The following is a 23509-nucleotide window of genomic DNA, read 5'->3' as shown; positions in this document are numbered from 1 at the left end:
GACAGTGAGAAAGATGGAAATCCTGAGATGAAGTGCCACTGAAGGGGAGTGCAATTCAGTGTTGTGAAATAAGGAGTAAGAATAAGAGAGAAGCAAAGACAAGATTTCCAGCACAGACTGAAGCCAGCCTCAAAACCTGAATTCACAGTATCTGTGTAGCAGCACCACATAATACACTGACAGGCAATTTAATTGGCAGTTAGAAAACTTTAATTTACTAAGTCAGAAGCCCTTTCTGAATGTCCAGCTCACAAGCTATTGTTATCACAGTGGCAGTTTGACATGTGGCCTTCAAGCCAGGCAAATAAAGGAAAGAGTCAGCATTCTCTTGCAAAAAATCTGTTTATGAAAACTTAACTATGAAGGACATGCTCAAGACAAGACTCCACAAGACTAAAACCATCAGCCTCATAACTCATAAAACTTAAGAGTGATGCCTGTGAACAGTCCTCATTATTTCATTAACTGCCTTTAAAAAGCTGTGAAAGAGCATCTTAAAACCATGTGAACAGTCTAAGAGACAAGGATTTACTTGATTGCTTTAGTGAAACTGACACCTAGGCTGCTATTTGCCTTAATGTTAGAACATCAGATGCCAAATTTTTTATATAAAATTTCATCAACACTTCTGAGATTGGAATTTATTCTCAGGGGTTATAGAAGGTAAGAAACCCACCCAAGGCAGCACCACCAGTGTATGACAGTGGTGAGTCCCTCTTGCAGCTGGCTGGTGTTGACTCTCTAGATGTGGGGGAAACTTCTGGCAGCTTCTCACAGAAGATGGAGTGACTGATCTCTCCTTGCCTTTATTTTGACCCACGAGCCATTATAATACCCACTGCACTTTCCCCTGCTGAGGAGGGAACTGACAGAGCAGCTTTGAGGGGCACCTGGCATCCAGCCAGGATCAACCTGCAGGAGGACATCAGGATGGCTAGGATTTCTAAAGAAATCTGAAGGCATAAATAAATTTATGTGAGCTTTTTGAAGAATTGTGTCAAATAAAAATAATCAGATCATCTGTAAAAAGCAAATGAAATCATGTTTGTTCAATATACTATTCACTGCAGTGAATTTATACATTTGAATGAGACATGCAGAGGAATTTCAAGCTGCACTGAGTCTTGTGTAACTTTATTTAGAAAGGAATAATTTACAATCAGAAGTTTACAAATGGAAAATACAAAGATTTGACTGGGAGGGTCTGGGTTCACACTTACTTTTTTAACTTAAGGAAAACCCCATAAAATAAAATTGTGGATGTTGAGTCATTTAACTCTAAAACCTTTCCATCCTAGTGTATTAGCTATTCTCTGTCCATTCTGAATCAATAATGCCAGTCCTTACTTTTAGTACTATGTACATAAACCTTTGTTTGTTATATACATGGCCATGCAAGTTTTGTTTATTTATTTATTGTTTTACTTGTTCTCTTTACCTATTAATATAATTTAGTTACATACTTTAATTTTGTTATGCCTATTTAAATTTATCTCTTAAAAGAGAGAATTAAAATTTCTCTGTAGGAAGGTTTTTCCTTTTTCCTTCACTTTCTCTCATTAGAACTCACTCGTGTAGATCCTGTTATGTCTTTCCTACCCTGACAGTCTTTGCACAACCTCCACAGTATTCCCCCACAGCCTCAGGAAAAAAACAAAGCTCTTCCCCAACCAAACCTAAGACAGAGGCATTACTTAGACAGTCTATTCAGCCAGGAACTCCACTGTACAGTAAGATTCCTCTGAACAAACAACTGCTTTGATTGCACACTGCTGGAATAGCAAAGCCGGCCTGCAGTTCTATGTCCATGACTGCTTTCTGGCTGCAGAAGACAGATTCCACTCTGATGATCTGTAATTGCTTTTGACTGGGTAATTTTTATTCTCTACAGTTGCCAGCAGGAGCAGACGTGAGGCTGTAAGGTAGCTACAAATCTCAAAGTAACTTTCCAAACTAGAGTTTGAGAAAGCAGTAGAAGAGCTGCTGAACTGATAAGGGTGCAGAGAGAATGAAAAAACATGACTTTCCAAGCCTACAGGTATTTTAGGAAAAAAAGATCCTCAGTGAAACTGAGGTTGAATTTGATTCTGAAATATATGTCCATGTAGACCATTCCATGGCATTTCCCCAAGGAAATATCAATGTGCTTCTAGTTCAGCTGCCCATACCATTACACTGTCTTATTGTTTAGCATTTGTCTTGCACAAGAGAAAACAATCATGACAACCAGGGATGGAAAAGGAGAAAACAGCAACAGCTGAGAAACCAGGAGTACAGATCTTGTACTGTTAATGTTCATCATGTGAGAGAACAACTGGCAGGATCCTTTATCTTAAGGGTGCAGAATTTGGTAAAGAAAAAATACAACTTTAGGGGCTTATATGAGCAAAATGTATGGATTTCTTTATAGTTCAGATTCTTTTGAAAGATGTATTTGCAAATCAATGCATAAAATGCTTAACAAAGAGGCAAACCCTTTCTGCTGTCACTCCTACTTCCAATGTCAACAAGAAGTTCCTTCATCTCCCATTTTGCTCCTCCTCCTCACCACTGCCAACTTCTTATTAGGTTCTGCTTGGGCTCTTGTTTCCTTCATACTATAACATTCTGCATGTTTTAAGCTAATCTTCAGAGTTTAAGAGTCTCATTTTTTCTTGTCCTGGTTTCTGTGTTTCCTTCCTTTCTTACCCTAGCAGCCACCCCCCAGTCCCTGGAAATATTCCAGGTTAGGTTGCACAGGGCTCTGAGCAGATGGATCTGGTGGAAGATGTCCCTGCTCATTGCAGGGGGTGGAGTAGATGATCTTCAAAGGACCCTTCCAACTCAAACCATTCTATGATTCTGCAGCCATCAGATTTCAAAAATGTACTGCCTGCACTGCCTCATAGCAAGTTTGTTTCCCCTATTCTTTAAATCTGGAAAAAAAAAATATTAGAATCCCTATTATGACAGCAGTTTACAGGTTAGGCTTCTTAAAAATTTATTTTTCTGCACACTCCAGTTCATGTTTCTGTTCAAACAGAAAAATTGTTCCTGTAAATGGTTTCTGTATTGCTTTCTTTGAAATAAAACATAAAAAAATCATGGCAACTGGTCTTTTTTTTTTTTTTTTTTTTGTGTGTTTATCTGAAATACTTGCCATGAAACTGGTAAATCCTTCAGTCTATACAGAGGTACTTGTTGGATTAAAATTCATTTCACAGGTTTTTGTTTTTTTTTTTTCCCCAGACAACCATCTGTGTGACTGTTGTGATAGCCTAGTACTGCAAGAAGAAATTATATACCTGCTTGTCAACTCTCAAACATATTTTTGTTTTCCTTTTTGTCAGAAAATCTGTTTTGATAAGTGAGTGTAAACATATGGGAAGGAATATACACATACAACAACCTCTTTCCTTCCAAAATCATCCCAGAACTTAAATTCTGAGTATACTTGGAAAACTTTACAAAAAATATGGTATGTTTAAGTACAGAATAATATCTAAAAAGTACAGAATTAAGGTTTGGCTGTATTTTGTCCAATAAGACCAGCAGAAACTGGTCCATTGTTGTCAAGTCATTTTCTAATTAGCAAAAATCTGAACTGTCTGAAGACCTCTGGAGGACTTCTGGAATACAATGGATGGAATACCACTCTTTTAAAACAGGCAGGGAGCTTTTGTGTTTGTTTTTCACATCTCACTGCATAAGGCTAAATACACTGAGTTAAGGAGGCACAAACAAGTTCACTTCTAAAGAACTAATTCACTCCAGCAACAGTATTTTTTTCTGTCTCTGATCCAATACAGGTTTGGGATCATTGATTATGCACTTTTACAGTGCAGTCATTGACTACATCCACTAAAGTTACAGAAGTGAGTATATCCAGAGTCATGATCATTCATTTGTGACTGCATTATGGTTCAAAACAGGATCAATACACTGGAAATGTGAGGACTGCATTTAAAGGTAAGTTAGGCTGACAAAAGATGCAATTTTAATATAGCCCTTTTTTCCCTAGTCTTAGAAGTTTTAAATGAAACTTTGGACTTGTTCAAACATTGTTCCCTTGAGAAAATGCATTACTAATCTCAACTCCTACATCACCAAAACCATTTTGCCTGCCAGTTTTCTGTCACTTTTACAAGCTCTTGAAATTGTTTAACAACAGAAGTGGGATTTTCTTACTAATTGGGAAACCATTCACCACCTCCTATACTGGCAGCTAACATTTCTTCCCTAATAGATTCATATTATAGTATCTCAAAGTATTTATATTTAAAATGTTCTTGTCATAGCCTTTAGGAATTCTACCATTTATATCATAAATAGAGACTTAATGAGCCATTTACAGGTTTCCTTTTGTTACCAGCATATTAGAGAATATTAGGAACAGTGGAAGTCACATTCTAAAAGTTGCATTTCCCACACTACGAACTGTCATGAGACTGTACAAATTTGTACACCCAAAGCACATTACTGAGTAATCAGACTTGAATATTATTTATTTTTTTAAAGGCAAAGAAAAATATACATCATAATAAATTGTAAGTGAATACCTACTTCATACTTGGTAGAAAGGCAAAATGTACTTTAACTTCGGCTGTGCTTATAAGCTATAAAATGAGCTGCAGATTTGGTGTCTCTTTTGAATCCTGACCTTCCTGAGGTTCAGCTGTGTGTTGACATTTAAGTTTAACAAATGTTAAATTGGGCATCTCCTTCTGTGCTCAAGAGCTGGTGCTGTGCCTGAAATGTACCTGGCCATGGAGGCCTTTAAGCAAAACACTGCCAAGAGAGCTGCAAGCTGGATTTTGTTAGAATAATCAATAATGCATGACTATGAAATTAGTTAGGATAAACCTTCTTGGTGGAATGGTATAGAAGAAATATAGTCTCTGGAATCTGACTGTAGAATACACTATTTTATATCTTTATATATATATTTATACATGTTCTATACCACCAAGGTAATAACAAAATATTAGAATGTGAACTCTTTGTTAGAGTTCACATTCTAATGTGTTTGTTAGAGCAAACAAGCTTTAAAATAAGTGCACACAATTTTAAAAAGGAAAATAATCATCACCAGTTTCTGGATTTGTAATTTTATAGCTCTAACAGTCTGCAGACATTACATCAGCTATCAAAGACATTAAAACTACAGCAACTGTCCCAGAAGCACCACCACCCATCTTATACATTGGCCAAGTAGGTTGAGATCATAATGATGTTGTTCATTCTTTCAGACTTTCTTGTGGACAAGTTATTTTGGTTCATTTAGAAGGATTTCCTACCACTGGGAAAAATGGCTCATGAATTCATCAGCCTAACATCTTACCCAACTTCCTGATTTACGTATTCATGGAAATTTACACTCTTACTGCTCATTTCACTGAATGATTAAAGAATAAAGAGAAATTAAACTTCACTTCAAGCAACCTGGTGCACCACAAACAAAGCAGTATGAAATAAACTCAGAAAGAAAGGTACCTCAAGGACAGCAACCAAATAGGATTGAATGCTCTGTCTCAAATATATAACCTGACAGATATGCCACAGGAAGGACATGAAGTCCCCTTCTATTATGTTGTACAGATTAGAGACAGTGCACTACAGACAAAAATATGAAGGAACTCTAATGAATTAGATGAGAAAAATCAGTGAAAATATCCAGCTGCATTAAAAGGACATAAAGTTACCATTTGTGCAACTGATGCATGCAATAGGTGCTGGGAAGGAAAAGTCTCTTTGGCAAAGTATCAATGAAACTTATTTTTTTAATTTTAAGGGAAATGTAGGGCAGTGGAAATAGTTTCAAGTGGAGAAAAGCATATTGGAAATTCTGAGTGCTATCACTGGAAGATAGTGATCATTGGTGTAGGTTCAGAAATGGAACACAAGCTGAAATTACTCCTAATTTTCGCATAATGTTTATTAAAACATATATATTATCTACATTTCTGCTTCAGGTCAATGCAGTCTAACTCTGAAAAGAAATAGTTAACCTTTTCTCGCGATTTCATCTCATGACAGAGATGCACAGAACAAGGTTTGATTTAAATTGCTGCCCACCCTCCTCTGAGGATGTGCAGGTGCCTGTGGAAGGCTGCACAAGGATTGAAGTGCCTCTGGCTCCTGCTCCCATTGCTGGACCTGCTCCCCTACCTCTTACACCTCTGACAGCACGGAATCTTGCAATCCCACAACTCAGAAACTTTCCCTGTGCATCACAACTCACTCCAAACCTGAAAAATCTTGCAGGTGCTAGTTTTGTATTAGCACAAGCCAGTGCAGCATTGAAAAAGGGACTACAGCTGATGTGGGATAAAAGCAAACAAACCCCAACACACATGAGAGGGAAAAATACGTCTTCAATCACTACTTACAGGTTGAGTTTTCAGATGTCCAATCCTGTTACTAAATCCACAAACCAGAATAAATATTTAGGAGAAAAAGCTCCTTTCTGCTATTTGCAAAAAGCCCGTAGAAATCTAGCAAAAACTTAAATATAGTTTGGGGTTTTTTTAATTATTATTATGATCTGTTATTTAAGATTCTCATATAGGAAGAGTTATAAATTGTAAGGACTATCCCAACAAATTTTCAATTAAATAACTAAATTCATGTAGAGAAATTTAATTAAAGCTGCACTGGTTTTTACAAATGCAGTTAATTAAGCTGCTATCTAAAATTAAATCTCACCCAAACCCCTTTTACATTTCTGCAGCTCATCAGATACAGATATAATTAAAATTCTAGAAGTTCACCTATGCATCTGAATATTCCAAAAAGAAAGAAAGAAAGAAAATCCACAACCCAAACCTGCAGAAGTAGTTTGAGAGGCTGCTGCTTTGATGGGATTTATACAGCTCTGGGAGTGGAAAGACAGCACATAAAACCCCCTCAGAAACAAATCTAGGCTTTCAAATCTGCACACACTTTTTCATGTAGTGCAACAGGCCAAGAACTTTTGAAGACTTTGCACAGGTGGAGGGTAACAGATTGACATGACCAGGAACCAGGGAGATAAATCCTGCTGAGTTGAAATGTGCCTTCCCTTGAAGTAAGCAGGAGCAGCACAGGTAAGGCATACAGCTCTTATCACACTTACATCCTGGAACAGATGTGGTTCCCTATCAGAGGCTAAAATTGCTTTTTCATAACTGGAAAATCTCTGATCTAGTGGCCTGAATGATCCCCTTTCCTTTCTTTTTTTTGGTCAGGCCCAGGCTGGTTTGTTTTATTGGTCAGTTAAATGCAGATCTATTTCCCAGGTGACAGTGATTCAAAATCACCACATTTGTTTTAAACAACAAGTAAACATTTAACATGAACACTTCAGGTGTTGGCTGATCCAGAGAAAGAGACGTTCAGATGGCTGGGAGGTCTATTATTGAATTACCTAAGATCAACACTCCTATGGCAGCCACATCACCCCTGCACAGGCAGGTGCCTCAGGAGTTCTGAGGGCATGCAAAACGGGAAATTATCCTCTGGTGATAAAGACACGAGGCTGAGACACACAAAAGTGTCTCAGCATTTTCATGACAGGTATTTATATTCTTCTCTGTCAGCGAATGTATGCAGAAGATGAAAATTGACCACATTTTTTGTAATACTGCATGCACAAAATCCTCTTTTGGGAAAAACACAGATGGGATTCCCATGTCTAACATCATGGACTTGATGATTCTAGAAGTGAATCCCCAAACCTTTATCTGAAAAACTTAATTTAAGCAGGAAGATGATTCAAGGTCTGAATATTTGTTTCCAAATTGTGGCACTGGCATCTCTTTAGATATGTAAGCAAATCACGTTCAATTCTCTTTGAAATATAAATTCACATAGGTTTACAGACTTCCACAGGATTTAAATTTAGCATCTGAAGTACAAAATACAATTGTGCTATCATTTCGTGTAGAGTAAGAAAAAGGAAAAGCAACAAAACTCCTGAGTATGATATTAATAAAATTAAATTTAAAAACCCTACGCGCTTCCTTTTGAAGACACATCTCTCCTTGGAGGGAAAAAAATCATTAATTTCTTTTTGTGTACGGAAAATGAATGTTTCCTTTCTTGCATAGTAAAATCTGGAGAATCTACACAAATAACAAAGGTAGTAAAAATCCATAGAAGCTTGGAAATTGAGCAACCTGTGATAATCTATCTTTCTGCAGGCACTTGAATCACCCTCTCTTACCCTGAGCTTGCAGTGGAACAGGACCCTGGAAAATTGCTATAATCTCCTTTAACCCTAATCACCATTTTAATCAAAAAAAGGTGGGGCAGCCTGGAATTTGTACAGCAAGCAACTGTCATTCTATTTGCTAAATACACAGAGTATGCAGCTAAAAGGTTGAAATGGCTCAAACTTTTATTCTCTTCAGAATATTGCATTTCAGCATTAACATTTGACAAGTAAAAGAAAATAAAATTATGAGACTGTCTGCTTTGAAGAGCTTTAGAGGTCTGCTTAGACCATAGCTACATCTTCCACTAACTCTGATCTTAAGAGTTTCCTTGGGAAAAGAAAAGGCTATGATTCATACAACTGCCAGGACTAAAAGCCTACCTCACCTTACATTGCACTTTTCCTCTCTCTATCCCTCTCATTTCTTCTCATTTCAGATTATAAATTTCCTAGCTTTGTTCTCTATTTATTTGTTTCATGATTTTCTTCCTAGCCTTTTCTTAATAAATAGTGGTATGATAGTAGATGGTATGACAGACAAGGAGAAGCTTATATGAAGAGGAAGAAAGGAAGCTTCAAGGAGAAAAAGAGCAACAAGAGAAACTAAAAAGAGCATCAAGGAGATTGTAGGAAGGGGAAGATTAAAGGAAAATGCAGCAGACAACTGTGATTTTCAGCAATAAAGGATTCAGCAGCTGTCATTAAAAACTTGAAGCTCTGCTTGAAACATATTGATCACACTATTTCAATGTTTTCTGTACAACTTCCCTCTGTTCACTTCAAATTATAGCAATACTCAGACTAATACTTATCTCAAACAGCTATTTATTTTTTTGAAGGAGGAAGACTGTCCTTCTCCCTCTTTTCCAGAAAGGAATGCTGAACTTCCAATGCTCTGCTCACCTCCTCATTAACACACAAATATCAAAATACCCTTCCTGCTAAAGATGAGTTGGTGTTTTTTTTTTGTTGTTGTTGTTTGGTTGGTTGCTTTTTTTGTTTGTTCTGGTTTTGATTTTTTTTTTGTTTGGTTTGTTTTGGTTTGTTTCATTTTTGTTTTTTAATGGAAAGCCATTTATACATACAACTCCTTAATACTGCAGACACCTCCTAGAATAAGTATCCCTGTAGGGATTTTGAAGGCAGTATCTCTGTATTTACAAAGTATTGGAGAGTTCTAACCAACCCTGGAAAATGGTAGAACATCATTAGACTGTGGACAACTGTAGAAAACTTGTATCTAGGTTTTCTAACCCATTTTTCACACAATATTCTTCTACTGATACACAAAAAGGTATTTTCTAAAAATGCAAACACTATTGATAAATACTAAGACAGTCCTTATCTTCCACGTGAGTGTGTCTCAGTTGTAAATTTGTCTCAGTTTAATTTTATAAAGCTATCTCACAGTTCTTAACCACACAGGTCCTTTTAAATACATTGTACTCTAAAATATTAGTGCTAGAGAACAAAAATGCATGAAGAAGGATGATTCATGTCTGTCACATACCTCTTCTTGTAACACCCTTTTTAGAGGTATCCTTTTCTTTACATAGTAAAACCAACTGTATTAATGGAAATCATAGAATTACATTAGATTTTGGGCAAAAGGGAGAGGGGTGAAAAAGAGGAGAAAAGAACACATTCATACTGTCATTTGCTTTCAAACACAAAGCCAATACCTTCCAAAGGCTTCTCATTCCACAGTGAGAAAAGAAAAAAATGTCCCTTACATCTTGTCTTCCCCTTTAGGCACATTAATGACATTTTAGTTCTGATCTGACTATTGTAAGAACCAAAATGCCTCAGCTTTCAGGGTTTTAAAAAATTTTTATAATGCACTAAGCTCAACAAACCTTCGTAGAAAATAGAATACTCTTAATTATGAATAAATTAACTAAATTAGCAGCATGAGATGGATATGAAATTAGAGGACTGTTAATTGAAACTGCAAACACAGCTGTATACAGCTTAGAGATGAATCACACCAGTAATGACACAGATGTTTATAAAATGTGATTATGTTTAGCAGGAGCATACTATTGAAACTCCCCAGCCTATTCTTATATTGTGTCACTGAAATGGTTTTTAAACCCAAGAACACCAGGAATCAGAATCTCAGGGATGGCAAATTAGGCTCCCTGGATATGGGAATTAGTGTTGTCTGAATGTCAGCAATTTAATTCTCCAGCTTTCAAAGAATGTAGAAATGGAGCCAAAAACAAACATCTGTTAGTTATATTCTCATTCAGGAAAAAAAAAAAATCTCTGGCAAGTTAGAGTTTATCTGAATATGAGCAAGACAGTGAAATACAGTATCTCTAAGTAGTATCTCTGCTGTGTGAACATACTGATCATGTAATTAATATGACAAGATTCAAGAAATCTACTCTGTGCACAACTGTGAACGCATCTTTTTGGGACTATCCCTCCAAAGTGCTAGAAGGATCAGGAACAAGGGATATCTCCTATATAAAGATTTAAGACTCAATTAGCTTTCTGAAGACAGCAAATCAGGCTTTTTATTCTTTCAACTTTTACAACTTTCCGAGGATGTTCTTTGATAAATTGTACAATAAAGGTGTTTTCTTTTTTTTTTCCTGGCAGAAAAAGGCACAACTGTTGCTCCTGGGTCACTCGAGGATATGTGAGCTGAGCAGGGCTAGCAGTCAGTCCAGCTGGGAGGGATGGCAGAGCTGACAGAGCCAGCAGTCCATGGGGGCTTTAGTTCCACCACAGCAGTGGTGCCTCTCATTTCACAGTCACCACTGAACACCCCACAGCAGCATTGCTAAAGAGTTTGTGATTTGTTTTCTGTAGCAGTTCACAGACTAACTGCAGTAGATTTTACAACATCAGTGGTAGCCATGCTTTCCATGAACACGCTGAGTAATACAAGTTCAGAGTTTGTGTCCAGAGCTGGAGTGAAGCTCACATCACAAAGACACTATTATCTGATTCAGGGGCCTTGGTTTATATAACAATAATTAATTATTAACACAAATTTACATGAAACAGGGGGGTTTTTTTAGTCCCCTCTCTAGGGAGTGGGACAGACCTTAAGACTATGTGACAATCAGAACCACAGTAAACTAAAAGTAAAAGCTACAGTAAAACTAAAACACCAAATCAACACAATGCCATTATAATTCAACTAAATTTTTAAAATTTAGTTCTGATCCATAAATGGATACTCACCTGAAAACACTTGAATTCACGCACAAGATGGTTAAAATAATTTAAAAAAATTATGTAGAGTTTCATTGGCAAAGCTGAAAAACTCAGCATGACCTGGCACTGTAAAACACCACAGGCTTATCCCATCAGCTGTGGGAACCACTGAGCACAGTGTTGAGACAGAAAAGTGGTGATCATAAAATTGGATTTGTCTGTCTCTCTGAAACTTTATTTGATGGGAGCTGACCTGCTATGCAGTAGTGAAGAAAAAAGGATTAGATCCTGACTTTTGAAAAGAGGAAGTTCACATGATTTTTGCAACAGACCATACCAGTCTGACAGTATTTCATAGGTCATTTGCAGCTGAATAAAGTTATGGAGGCTCTATGAGAAAAATGTAACCCCTTTCTCATTAGAGGTAAACCTAGGCAGATTCAGGGATATATTGCAGGTAGCTATGACAACTGATGTGCAAACCAAATTCAGTTATCTTAGTTATTTGGCTGGCAAAAGTACAGACAAAATCAACTCAGGATTTGAAATGTGACGTTTTGAGATAAGGAACTGTAATGCTTGGATATACAAAAAGCACAAAGCAATTTTATGGAAGACAAAATCTTCTATTCCTTCTGAATACCCCAAAAATCATTGCACTGAAACAGCACTCTATTATCAGCTATGTGTCAGCTAATTAATTAGGACAGAACTGACTGTTTTTACAGATGAAAGAGTCATAAATGAGGGTATTGAAAGGAAAGGACACAAAACACCTGAGGTTGGTATGAGATATCAGAGGAATGAAAGAGAAAACATCCAACACAATGAATATGGTATCTACAAATGTAGCCTTGGGATTATTTTTCTGGATTGATTAATGCTAATGAATTTTGTTTTAAACAAAACTGAGCTGTGGTAGAGAAACAACTTTGAACACCTGAGAAAATGGAAGAGAAAGACTAATCAAGCCTTCAACCTCCACACTTGAAGCTTCCCCAAAAAATGGCATACCCTAAAGAATTTATTTCCACAAACAGGAATCGGATGTTGACTTTTCCAGGTACAAAAGAAATAAAAAATGAATATTCATAAAACCTAAAACTGTAAGCTCTGTATCAAGAACTGTAATTCATACTAAGTTTGTTCTGTAACCAGGGGGTATATTTCTAAAGGTTATTGCAGTATCAGTGTTTTATAAAGTAACATCAAGCACAAGAATTGAACAGCTTAGATGAGCCACAGGATAAGCATCTTGAAATAACACCTTCTGCCTGTGCTGTGCTGGGTGGATCCAAATTAGGAAGGACTTTAAAGAAGACGTTTGCACACATAACATATTACAGGATTTGAGCCATTTTAATTAGAAAGTGCCTTCCTCTACAGCAAATACCATTACATCACTTCCACGCTGCCCATAATTTTCTATACAAGGATACAACATCCAGTTTTACTCAAACTGTGTTGAAAACTGCAAGGGCAACTTTAGAGAGCACCTTGTGAAAATATTTTTTAAATGACACACATAATCTTCCCTAAAGGCTGGTTTCAAATCTGTGTCACAACTTAATGCCACTGACATTTAGTATTTTAAACACTATTATTAACAGTACTTCTAAAACAGCAAAAAAATCTTAGCTTAAAGCCTCACTGAAGCAAGAAGACATAAAAAATATAGCACAAAATACTACCTAGCTAAAAGACTGCAAAAGCTTTCTGTAACCTGAAAGTAGATGGCCTGACATAAAAATATCTGCAGTGATAGAACATATAATTGATATATCAGAAAGACACAAAATGACTCAACAAAGAAGTAAAAAAGGCTAACATTAACCTTCTGCACTGGAAATGTGGGTATTATTTCTTTACCTCAGGCTTTTAATCACTTCAAATGAAGTTTCTTGCAAAAAAATCACATCATTTCAGAAGAAGGGATTAGTGAAAATGGGGAGAAAGAGAAATATGTTTTGCCACTTTTACATTCTCCCTCTAAAAACCTTTAACAATACTTTGGCACTGGTACTCGGAATCTGAGGGGTTTTATATTGCTTTCAATCCAAGGGTATTCATTAAGGTTTCATTGAGTTACAAGCCTCTGAAAATCACATTAGAGAGCCTTTACTGGGCAGCCCTTAAATTCAGTGAATGCTCTATCTGCCACAAACGTGTTCCACATTCAAAGCAAACTTTGTACATCTGCTCCAGCCTCTCTTCAAGCCAGGCAGGCATGAACGGGCAGGCGATCAGTGTCAGCAGTGTCATCCCTTCCAGGACATGGAGCAGAACCACAAATTGCACAGATTCATCAGCCTGCTGGTGCCAAACTGCTGACAATGATCCTGCCCTGCCCCACCTACGCACTCCTGTCCTCCTCTGCAAAATCTAACCTGCAAATTATGAGCTCTGACAGTTGATGACATTTTGGGATGGAAAAGGGGCTGTGGAGTGGAAGGCAGGGTTGGAGGTTGGCTGATAATTGCAAGGTTCGTTTTTGTTTTGTCCTTGTTTGCTTTCCCTAGTCTGACTGCTGCTAACTTTGCACACTTCCCAGCTATTCCCCCTCACACATTCTTACCTTGAACAACCCTAATTTTTCATAATAAGCAGCCTAAACATAGCTGATTGGAATCAGGTCACACACCTAAAAAGGTGTTGAAAAAAATCAGGCCATATTCTTTCAATTTGTACAAGAAAAAAAATGAAGCTATCTGTGAGATTTTAGCATCCCAGGTAATATCTTCTAACTCATGTAGTCTACATCTCTTTATAGCACTGAAACTCAGAGCTTTAATTCTTCAAATGTAACTTTCACGCTCCTTGTCAAAAGAACTTCTGCAGAAGTAATTTCAATTAATGGTTTTGAGATGATCAGGTATTACAGATCATGAACATTAAAGAACACAGTTTCAATGGTGTTTGATAAATAAGTTAAAGAGCTACAAACTGGATGAGTTAGCTAAAACTACTTGAATAAAACCCAACAGAACTAGTGGATGTTGGTTTCCAGTGAATATATTCTCAACAGTATCACAACCTCTGTTTTCCTCAGGATCCTAAATATAGTCTGGTATGAGTCATATAGATGTGTGCTGCCAAACATAATCTATAACTGCTGACAGGTGGAAGTAAATTGCTCAAGTCTCCCTTTATAAGGAAATGAGACTTACATATATCAACTAATATGCCCATTCTTTTCCTATCATTTATCCATCAAATAGATAAATGGGAGATCTTACAGAAGATATTGTATATGCAAAGGTTGTACAAGAGAGTGCTAAATTCAAGCTGCACGTGTAACATATTTTTTTACTTTTGATAAATTTTAATTGCTTTTCTTTTTACATATAAACAGAATAACTCAGCTTTTATAATCCCCTACACTCACACACATATGTGAGAAACAAAAAAATACATTGAAAGAAATCTACAGATGCATATTGTAATGAGAATATAAAGTAGGGTAAATTGCTGTTCCTCTGCATGGTTCTTCAAAATATCTTCATAGAAGACAAAATTCCAGAGTAAAGGAAGTCAAAGAGGATAACAAAACTCTCAAAATGAATGCACCTCCTATACAAAAAATGATTAAAGCATTTGTAATTTCCAACAAAGTGAAATTCATCACACACAACACATAAATTTAATAAGATTTTATAAGTCTTCCTGCTGGCATGTCTGTGGATGATAACCATGCCTGTTTATAGTTACACACTTCCTTTCACTGACTGCCCTAAAGATGCCCCAATGAAGATATCCTCTTAATTTAGGAAGGAATCTTTCCAATTTTTGACACAGACTTCATTAGAAGAATCCCAATCCTGATAGCTGGCCTTCCTCCACTAACTTACAGAAATAAATAAATAGGATCTCTAAAGACTCAAAGGCTGCAAGATCAATTCTATATGCATAATTTTGCAGGCAAACATTGAGAAAATCTGAGGCTCCATCTAACAGAAATGAAGAAAAATGCATGGGTATATGACTTCTGCCGCCAACTGGCATAGCAAATTAAACAAATAAGAGGCCATTAAAGAACTGTAACAATTGTGGTTTTGGCAGAAGTTCCTGTTCTCACAGAATATACAAACCAACATTTTAACTAAGTAGTCTGATGGGAAAACTCAACTTCCAAAAAGGATCAAAATCTCCCTCTGCTGGGAAGATGAAGTCTGAAAATACAAAATAATTTCAAATTTCAAGGTTGAAAAGCACCATGAATTTAGTTGTGCCTTAACTACCATCATTCTAGGTAGAATTTTTGCTCCATATATTTAGAAAAGTTGTCTCCCATTTTTGTCAGCCACTAACCGATGACATATGTCAAAATATAGTTTAAAAAAGAGGAAAGACCAAGGAAATAGAAAAAAAAATAATTAAAATTAAGGAAATACCACAATGGAAAGAGAAGCTGCTAAGGTAAGAGAAAGGAAGTAATGCTCAAATAAAAAAATCTAACTTCCTTTTATAATGTCATTCATTTAGACATGACATTCTCTGTCTTACATAGAGGAAGTAGCATCTTTCTTGCTGCTGTTACATAATCTGTCAATCTATCAACTTTCACCTGAGTTTACACTCACTTTTTACTAATAAATAACTACTTGTAACTTAAGATGTAGAAAAAATTAAGGCAAATATTCTATTTGAGTGTATGACTAGAGCTTTCCTGTATGAGGATCCTATGTATGAGTTCCTATTGGACAATTGAAATGTAAAGCAAGAGAGGTTTCTCTTTTTCTCTAGAAAAAATTATGTGAGAGACCATCCTTCACCACATTCAAATACTAATTCTGTGGTTTAGACATGAAGGTTCCTTCCTGAAACCATTACTACATAGAATTTAAAAAAAAATCTAGTAAATTTGCTTCAATTCAACTGCAAGAGACCTGAAAAAGATATTTCTTTTACATAGGCGTTTTTGTTACTATTTCTTTTTTTTTTGGTAGGATATTTTCTTTTGGAGAAGGCATGGAAGACAGAGGGAGAATCTAAATTAAAACCCGCCCAAACCTAAAACCTACTACAATAGGTCACTGCTGATTTCAGTTTATGTTTTGCTGCAACTCACTTGCCCTGGTGTCCAACCCCTATAAAAACCAAGGTGTGAGCTGAGGAGTGCTGCCCAGAATGCCTGTGATTTAGCTCTTTGGAGATTCACTGGCCAGAAGGACTTTGATGCATTGTGACAACTTTACACTGATTTCAGGAAAGAAGGGATTTCCTTTTTGGCTTTTATACTCTCGATATTAGTACCTCTGGAAATACAGATGGTAATAAGACTCATTGATATTTTTCACCACAGCTTGAAAGAATAAGCTAATATTTGTGAAGCACACAGAAGAAGCTGTTTTTTGAAATAATTTATTGCTGTGATACTTATTACAGTAGTGTGCATTATGCAGCTTGGTAAAGAGCCTGTCCTCAGCAGAATACAAATAAAATGATGATCTGACTTTAGATAAGTGCCTGCAGGGGTACTAAAATCCTGCTGGCTCTTCACAGTTCCTGCAAGCAGAGAGTGCTGTTGGAGGGAACAGTTGTGGCTGGACCCTCTAACGAGAGGCAGCGTGGTTTTTGCACCACAACAACCTTCAAATCCCCACATCCTGCAGAATCTTTGCTGCTGGGGAAAGATGAGCTGAGGAGTGAGGAATGATACCGAAATTAGGGCTTATGCCTCTTGACAGTCATTATATATATAATTATAGAATTATAGACAAGTTTGGGTTGGGAAAGACCTTGGGCTGATTTAGCTCTAGGTTTTTAATGTGCTCAGAGACAACCACTCACACACTACCAAACTTTCTGAAGTAAAAGCACTAGAATATAAATGTCATAACAAAATATCTTAATAGATACATTTTTCGGGGGTGAAAGATAGTTCTTATTGCTTTTTTCTAATTGTATCTTTCTTATTCTCTTATTGTATATTCCTTATTAAAGGTATTCTAAGTAAAAGCAAACCCAATTTGATTTAAACAAAAAAAAATCTTTTTTGATAACTGAAGGCTATGTTCTCCATGGGATACTTGTACATTCTTTTACATGTCAGGAGCTTTGCCCTTTGACCAGCATTACACCAACCAGATCTCTGACCAAAGTGAAATGGATTTAACTCTCACCAGTCTGGGATTCCTGGCTCCCTAAATGTCACCTGGAAATAAGTAAGAGTTTGCAAGGCATGTTTTACCCCAGGATGAACTCACTACACAGAGTGTTTGAAGCACACATGAGAGTTTCTTGTGAAGTTCATAACAAGTAGCTCCTTGGAAAGAATTCATCTCCTTTCATGTTTAAGAAAAATGAAAAAATAAACAGCGTATTTTCCTCAAAACTACTCTATTAACGGCATGAAGCTAATTATTTTTACATTGCTTAAACTCCACAGAAGATAACACAGTTTTCAGTGACTGAGCTGAGTGTCTCAGCTTTCATTAATGAAATGCACTCCACACAACACTCCAAAACCAGACTGGTTGAGTCTGTGAGTGGTTGAGTGCTTTCTATACATTTTTGTTCCAGCAATACTCCAGAGCATATTCACTAAAATTGAATACAAACCAGGTAAATTAATGGCAAACATGCCTTACTGCATAAATACAAATGAAGTTCTGGGAAGATTCTGGAGGAATATTTGGTTCTATTCACTAACAGCACTAATCTCACTGTAGAACCACTGTGCAATATCACAGATAACTGACTATGGTTGGCCTTATTCTTATGCTTTTAAAATTAATAAATTGCTGTAAGATCTGGCTTAAATTGACACATTTCCTCCCCTGATCTTATGTGAGTTCCCAGTGTTAATAAAGCAACAAATGATACATGATTACCTCCTTTACAAAATGCTCTTCAGCTTTCTCATAGCACTAGAATTCACTGGGGTTTCAGATGTGATAAATTTTATGTCTTTATGCACTTTTCCCACACATAACCAAGGATGGGTATCTTCCTGGCAAACAATAGCACAGAAGTCTCTGTTTTATGATTTTCCTGCAGTGATATTTTTTAGGAAATGGGATACATGGGTGAGAAATATTTTCCCCATTAGGAATATGGCAAGGAGAGAGAGATACAAACTTTGAGGAGGGAAAAAAGGAGAAGTAAACTAAGAAGACGAAAAAACAGAGTACAGAAAAAAATCCAAGCAGAAATAAGGGAAGTAAGATGGGGAGAGACAGAGAAGAGTAAGAACACAGAAAGAATTACTTCTTGAAAATAAGAATTAAGAGAAGCCTATGAGAATGGTTTTGCATGAAACAAAATCAATTTTCATTTTTGCTTTTCCTATTGCATGGCCAAAATTTCAGTTTTCTATTAAGGGTATCACACCTAATTGAAGTGCTGGTCATACTTAAATAAGTCTAACCCTAAGATGGAAAAATATGTGATCTTTTAAAAAGTACCACTCAGATGTGAGTGTCCAGCAGGTCTTGTGTGTAGAACAGTTGGCCTAAATAATTGTGCATTTATTCCAACTGAGCTATTCTATTCCAGTCTATGCTATTTTATTCTCCTCTAACAAAAATGATCTCTGCCTGTCAATACATTTCAAACTCTGCTCTCTTTTAAGTAGAAAATTTGTATTACAGGAACAGATGTGTCTTTCCTCTTTCCAAGCATCACGACTTGGCCTTTAGTATATGATAATCCTTCAAAGTTACTTATGTCTTTTCCCCTCAGGATGTGTTTAAAAATTTACTGGAGTGCTTTCACCTTACTCTCTATATCTTCCAGATGACATTTAAGTAAATATGACAAAAGACAGTAAACCATAATATTTCAATTAACTATCTGTTCTATCAGCAATAACATCTCATCCTGACATACTGTTTCCAAGTGTCTTCAGAAAAGATGAAAAAATTTGTTTTTCAAATATCTGGATTTGATAAATCAAAGCAGTAATTTACAGTGAAAAGTGAATTGTTCACGATGTTTCCCAAGCTCTGTGGAAAAGAACATATTATCTTTGAATTGTGTACAAAACATGTGGCTTGCCCTTTTTATTTTTAAACAACAAATCTGCAATATCAGGTTGGATCTCTCTCTAATGCATTTATGAATGATAACAACAAAACATTTTCTTGGGCTTTCTCATCTTCCATTCCTCAGTATGCCTTTGGTGCTATCCCACAGGGAACAAAGCACAGAGAAATAGAAATATTTATTTAAATGCAGCATGAAGAAAAAAGTAATGTGAAATATACCTGCAGCACCTTCCACCTTGTGTTCAGGTCCTCTATACAGCTGAGATTGTACTGGGAGAGCTGAATATCAGAGGGAGTGAAGCGATGAGCGAGGTCATTGACGTGATGAACCTTTTCTTTAAGGGGAACAAGCTCTGCTCGATAAACCTGTGTGAATTAAATATAAATATAAATATAATCAATATCAATAGAAATAATATACATAAAATAATATATAAATATATAAATAATATATAAATATATAAATATAGAAATAATATATAAATATATAAATATATAAACATATAAATATATACATATATAAATATAAATACAAATATAAATAAGCAATAAAGTTAAAAACTATTGGCACTACTACCAGCTGATTAGTAACAGGAAGATATTACATGCCAAACTGAAAGGAAAGAGCATATGGTCATGTTTTGGTTACGAGACTGTTTATTTAACTTCATATGGACTCTAGGTCTCACATGTAAGGCCCAGCATCTCAGAAGGTGCTATGAATTTGGAACCTTCATAGCCACCTTTGGGCAGTGAAGCCAAATTTCTAACCAGCACAAGCACTGGGAGGTGCCCTGCAGAGCACTCTTGTCTCCCACCTCATCCTTTATGTGTGTGTAGCACGTGTTCATTCAGGATGGATGGGAATGATGAGTAGATTTTAACACAGGAAAACAGAGGAAGACAGCTGTTTCCAAATACAACCAATGGAAAAATGATAAAACTATTACAGACTTCAATCAGGCCATGATTTTACTATGAGTATCTTGTGTGTTGCAAATAAGAAAAGTTAATAAAGGGGAGTCAAAAAAAAAGAAAAAAAAAAAGAGAGAGATAAAGAGAAAAAAAATTGCTATGATTCCCAAACTGGCTTACATGACTCATAATTAAAAGAAAAACCAAAATAATGTCTCTCTTAAAATAACCTTTAAAACTACACATAAAAGCAGTCTAGCTAATAATTTCAGTAATGTATGTGAAAACCAGAGACTGCTAGTTACAAACTTCTTCTTTTTAAAATCAACAACCTGATGAGGATGTTTCCAAGATGCATCTGGGTACATTCAGATAAATTCAGGGCACCATGACTTTATCAAAGAGAACAATCTCTATGTAGATCTTCCGCTGCTCCACATCTATCTTTTCTAAGGAGACATTTATGAATCTTTAATGTGATAAAATATGTCAAAACGTAACAATGAGCTATTTCTAAGGGAGAAATTCTGTCATTCTCAGGAGCATGTTTTATTGCCATATGACGTCTGCACACAAAGGCAGAATAATTTACTTGCTATATTAGTCTGCTCTCTAGCTCCTTTCTCTCAGCCTTTTTAATACAAACCACATGTGGTCTGCATCTCATTTTAGATCATCAAATAACCTGAAAATATTGCCTAGTAATCTTTGCATCAACACGTGATGCAAAATAAGGTAAAAAAAGACCATTCAGTATCTCAGTGAACCTCAAGAGCAAATAATATGAAGATGTTCATAGAATGCTATGAAGAGCACTAAAGGTAAACATCATTGAAAAATTGTTCCTCAATTGTCTTTTAAAACCAGACTTGACTTCCATCAATTATGTTGAATTACCCTGCAACATAAGGAGTTAGACTGCCTTAAGTGGTGCTCATACAGTGAATGACTCTAATGATCAATCTGTAAAATACACCATCAGAAGGGATGTGCGTTTTGTAAAGGAAGTGCAGAGAGCTATGCAAATGCCACGATGTGAGAGAAGATGCATACATCAAGTTCATGAAAAAACCAGTTGATTTCCTCACTTCCCCAGTTTTATACCACTGGAGTAGAACTGACATTACTGGAGAGAACTGATTTATAGTTCAGTGCTGAGAAAGGTCTGAAATACAAAGAAAAGGAAGAGAGCTCATGTTTGGTTTTACCCCAGAGAGTTATATATGTGCTTACCCTGAACTTTTTAGTTAGCAATTGAGTTCAGAGAACAAACAACATGCTTTAAAAGAAGACATTTGTTGTTGTAAAGTAAAGGCCTCAAAGGCTGAAGAAATATATACACCACTGTCTGAACACTTCACTTACAAACAGTTGTTTTACTGCTTTTTCTTCTGTGATCTGCTATTTTCATGGCCCAAGGTCCCTGGTCATGACTCTGTGGCTTACTCGGGATGATCAACTCAGTTCCTCTAGTGTCGCTTGGTTTCCAGGATGAGAGAACATCTCTCATCTAGTGTCACCAATGACCACTTTGCATTAAAATAGAAATATGCATGTCTATACATTTAGATATATATATAATAAAGGTAATATATAAGAAAAATTAAATACATACAATAAATATATGTATAAAATAAAAACCATTGACAGAATAAATGCAGACCAAGAGATGCAAAGATCAGTTCCCACATAACAATGCACTTTAACAAAGTTCCTGCATTAAATCAAGTTAATTTTCTATTATGTGTATGGGATTAGGATCAGGTTTCTGATTGAAAAACTTCACTGCTTAAGAAAAGTACATAGGCTTTATCAGGCTCTTGTTTTTAAACATATATGAAAGTATCTGGCTGATTTCAGACCAATCTATTGCATCTGCATTGTGGACTTGAAAGTATGGGTCTTACTTGAATACTGACATAAATTATTGGGTAAATCCCACAGCCATTATACCTAAATTAAGGTGAAATAGAAATCCTTCATAATTAGTCAGCATGTTTCTTGACTGTAAGTTATTTTACAGGCCAGAAACACAGAAGTAATCCACCCTGAAAGAAATGAAATCACAGAAATAGATATGGAAGTAAAGAAGAAAACTCATCTTCTGCCTTCTCTTCAATCGATGTCTTAATTAATTTTTTTGTGCTGCAAGGATAATGATTTTTGCGGTATGATACTAATTTTCCAATGCACAAAATCCAACAGCTTTTGCCTTTAAATTCAATATTCTGTATTACATTATCAGTAAGCCTGAATTTTTGCTAGTGTTTTTATTAGTTGGACAAATCCAGACATGATAAACAGCAAGAACAAAAAAAGGAATGCTAGTCAATGAACAGCTATATAATTAATTCCAGTAAGCTTACAATTAAAAAACTGTAGACAGAAAAGAGAAAAATAGCCATAGAAAGACTTGGAATATGACTTTGTATTCTTAAGAAGTCAGCAACTGTAAGCTTTCTTACAGACAGACAACTAGTCCGTCAGTCAACATACATGATTCTAGAGCTAAGTAACCACAGAAGCAGAAATTTAGACTTTTTACTGGAAATGTGTTATAGAAATATTTATATTTTTAATAATAACTTTGTGTAATACAATACTGATTGATTTTTTCCATTTGTTTTCCCTTCTGCATAAAGACCACTCTACATATAATAGGTTTATATTTAAAAAATAAAGAATTATATTGCTTGTAATTTAAAAACAAACATACATGGTGAATAGTAGTGAATTACTACCACAAGGAGATGTACCCATTAAATTGCTCAGAGTGCAAATGAGTTCACAGTATGAACAGCAATAGGACAACAGGCCCCAAATTATCTTCATTATAACTGTCCTCATGCAAGAAAGAATTTCAATGGTTTGTGATACTGTAGGTGGTAGATTGGATTTTAAATGATCCGTACAACCTTGTTAGAAAATACTTCAAAATGCCTTGGAAAATGAGCAAGGACTCTAGAAGACACATACCACAGACATCATAACCAGACAAATATTAAAAGTCTAGAGAACACATAGTGGCCATAATTGGCCAGATGAAAAGCTCGCCTTGCCCAATCTGATAGCAGCCAATACAATTGCTTAAGGAAAATTCTGTCCCTTGTACTCTTCCAGCTCAGCAATTTGAGTCTCAGAGATTGTGGAGCCACAAGCTGGATTTTTATGTCAAACAGATCTTGATGGAATCTTTCCCAAGAAATTATAGACTTGATTTTTGGACTAACATAGGCTTTTATGATCCAAAATATCCTATGGT

The 23509-nt window shown here is 36.0% G+C and overlaps 1 protein-coding gene across 9 annotated transcripts in view; it reads right to left on the bottom strand.

Moving 5' to 3' along the window:
- The window catches only part of DMD (dystrophin), a 1152080-nt gene that overhangs the window by 147063 nt on the left and 981508 nt on the right, over positions 1-23509 (bottom strand). For all 9 annotated transcript variants that reach the window (XM_085049820.1, XM_085049818.1, XM_085049835.1 and 6 more), the window contains one exon: positions 19552-19698. In XM_085049820.1, coding sequence (XP_084905946.1) covers positions 19552-19698 — 147 coding nt within the window. The remainder of the gene's footprint in view (positions 1-19551; positions 19699-23509) is intronic.

Source organism: Lichenostomus cassidix, chromosome 1 (genome assembly GCF_008360975.1).
Source record: "Lichenostomus cassidix isolate B80296 chromosome 1, HeHo_3.0, whole genome shotgun sequence".
Taxonomy (NCBI): Eukaryota; Metazoa; Chordata; class Aves; order Passeriformes; family Meliphagidae; genus Lichenostomus; species Lichenostomus cassidix.
Note: the sequence above shows the minus strand (reverse complement) of the source record. Positions and strands in the feature narration are given on the sequence as shown.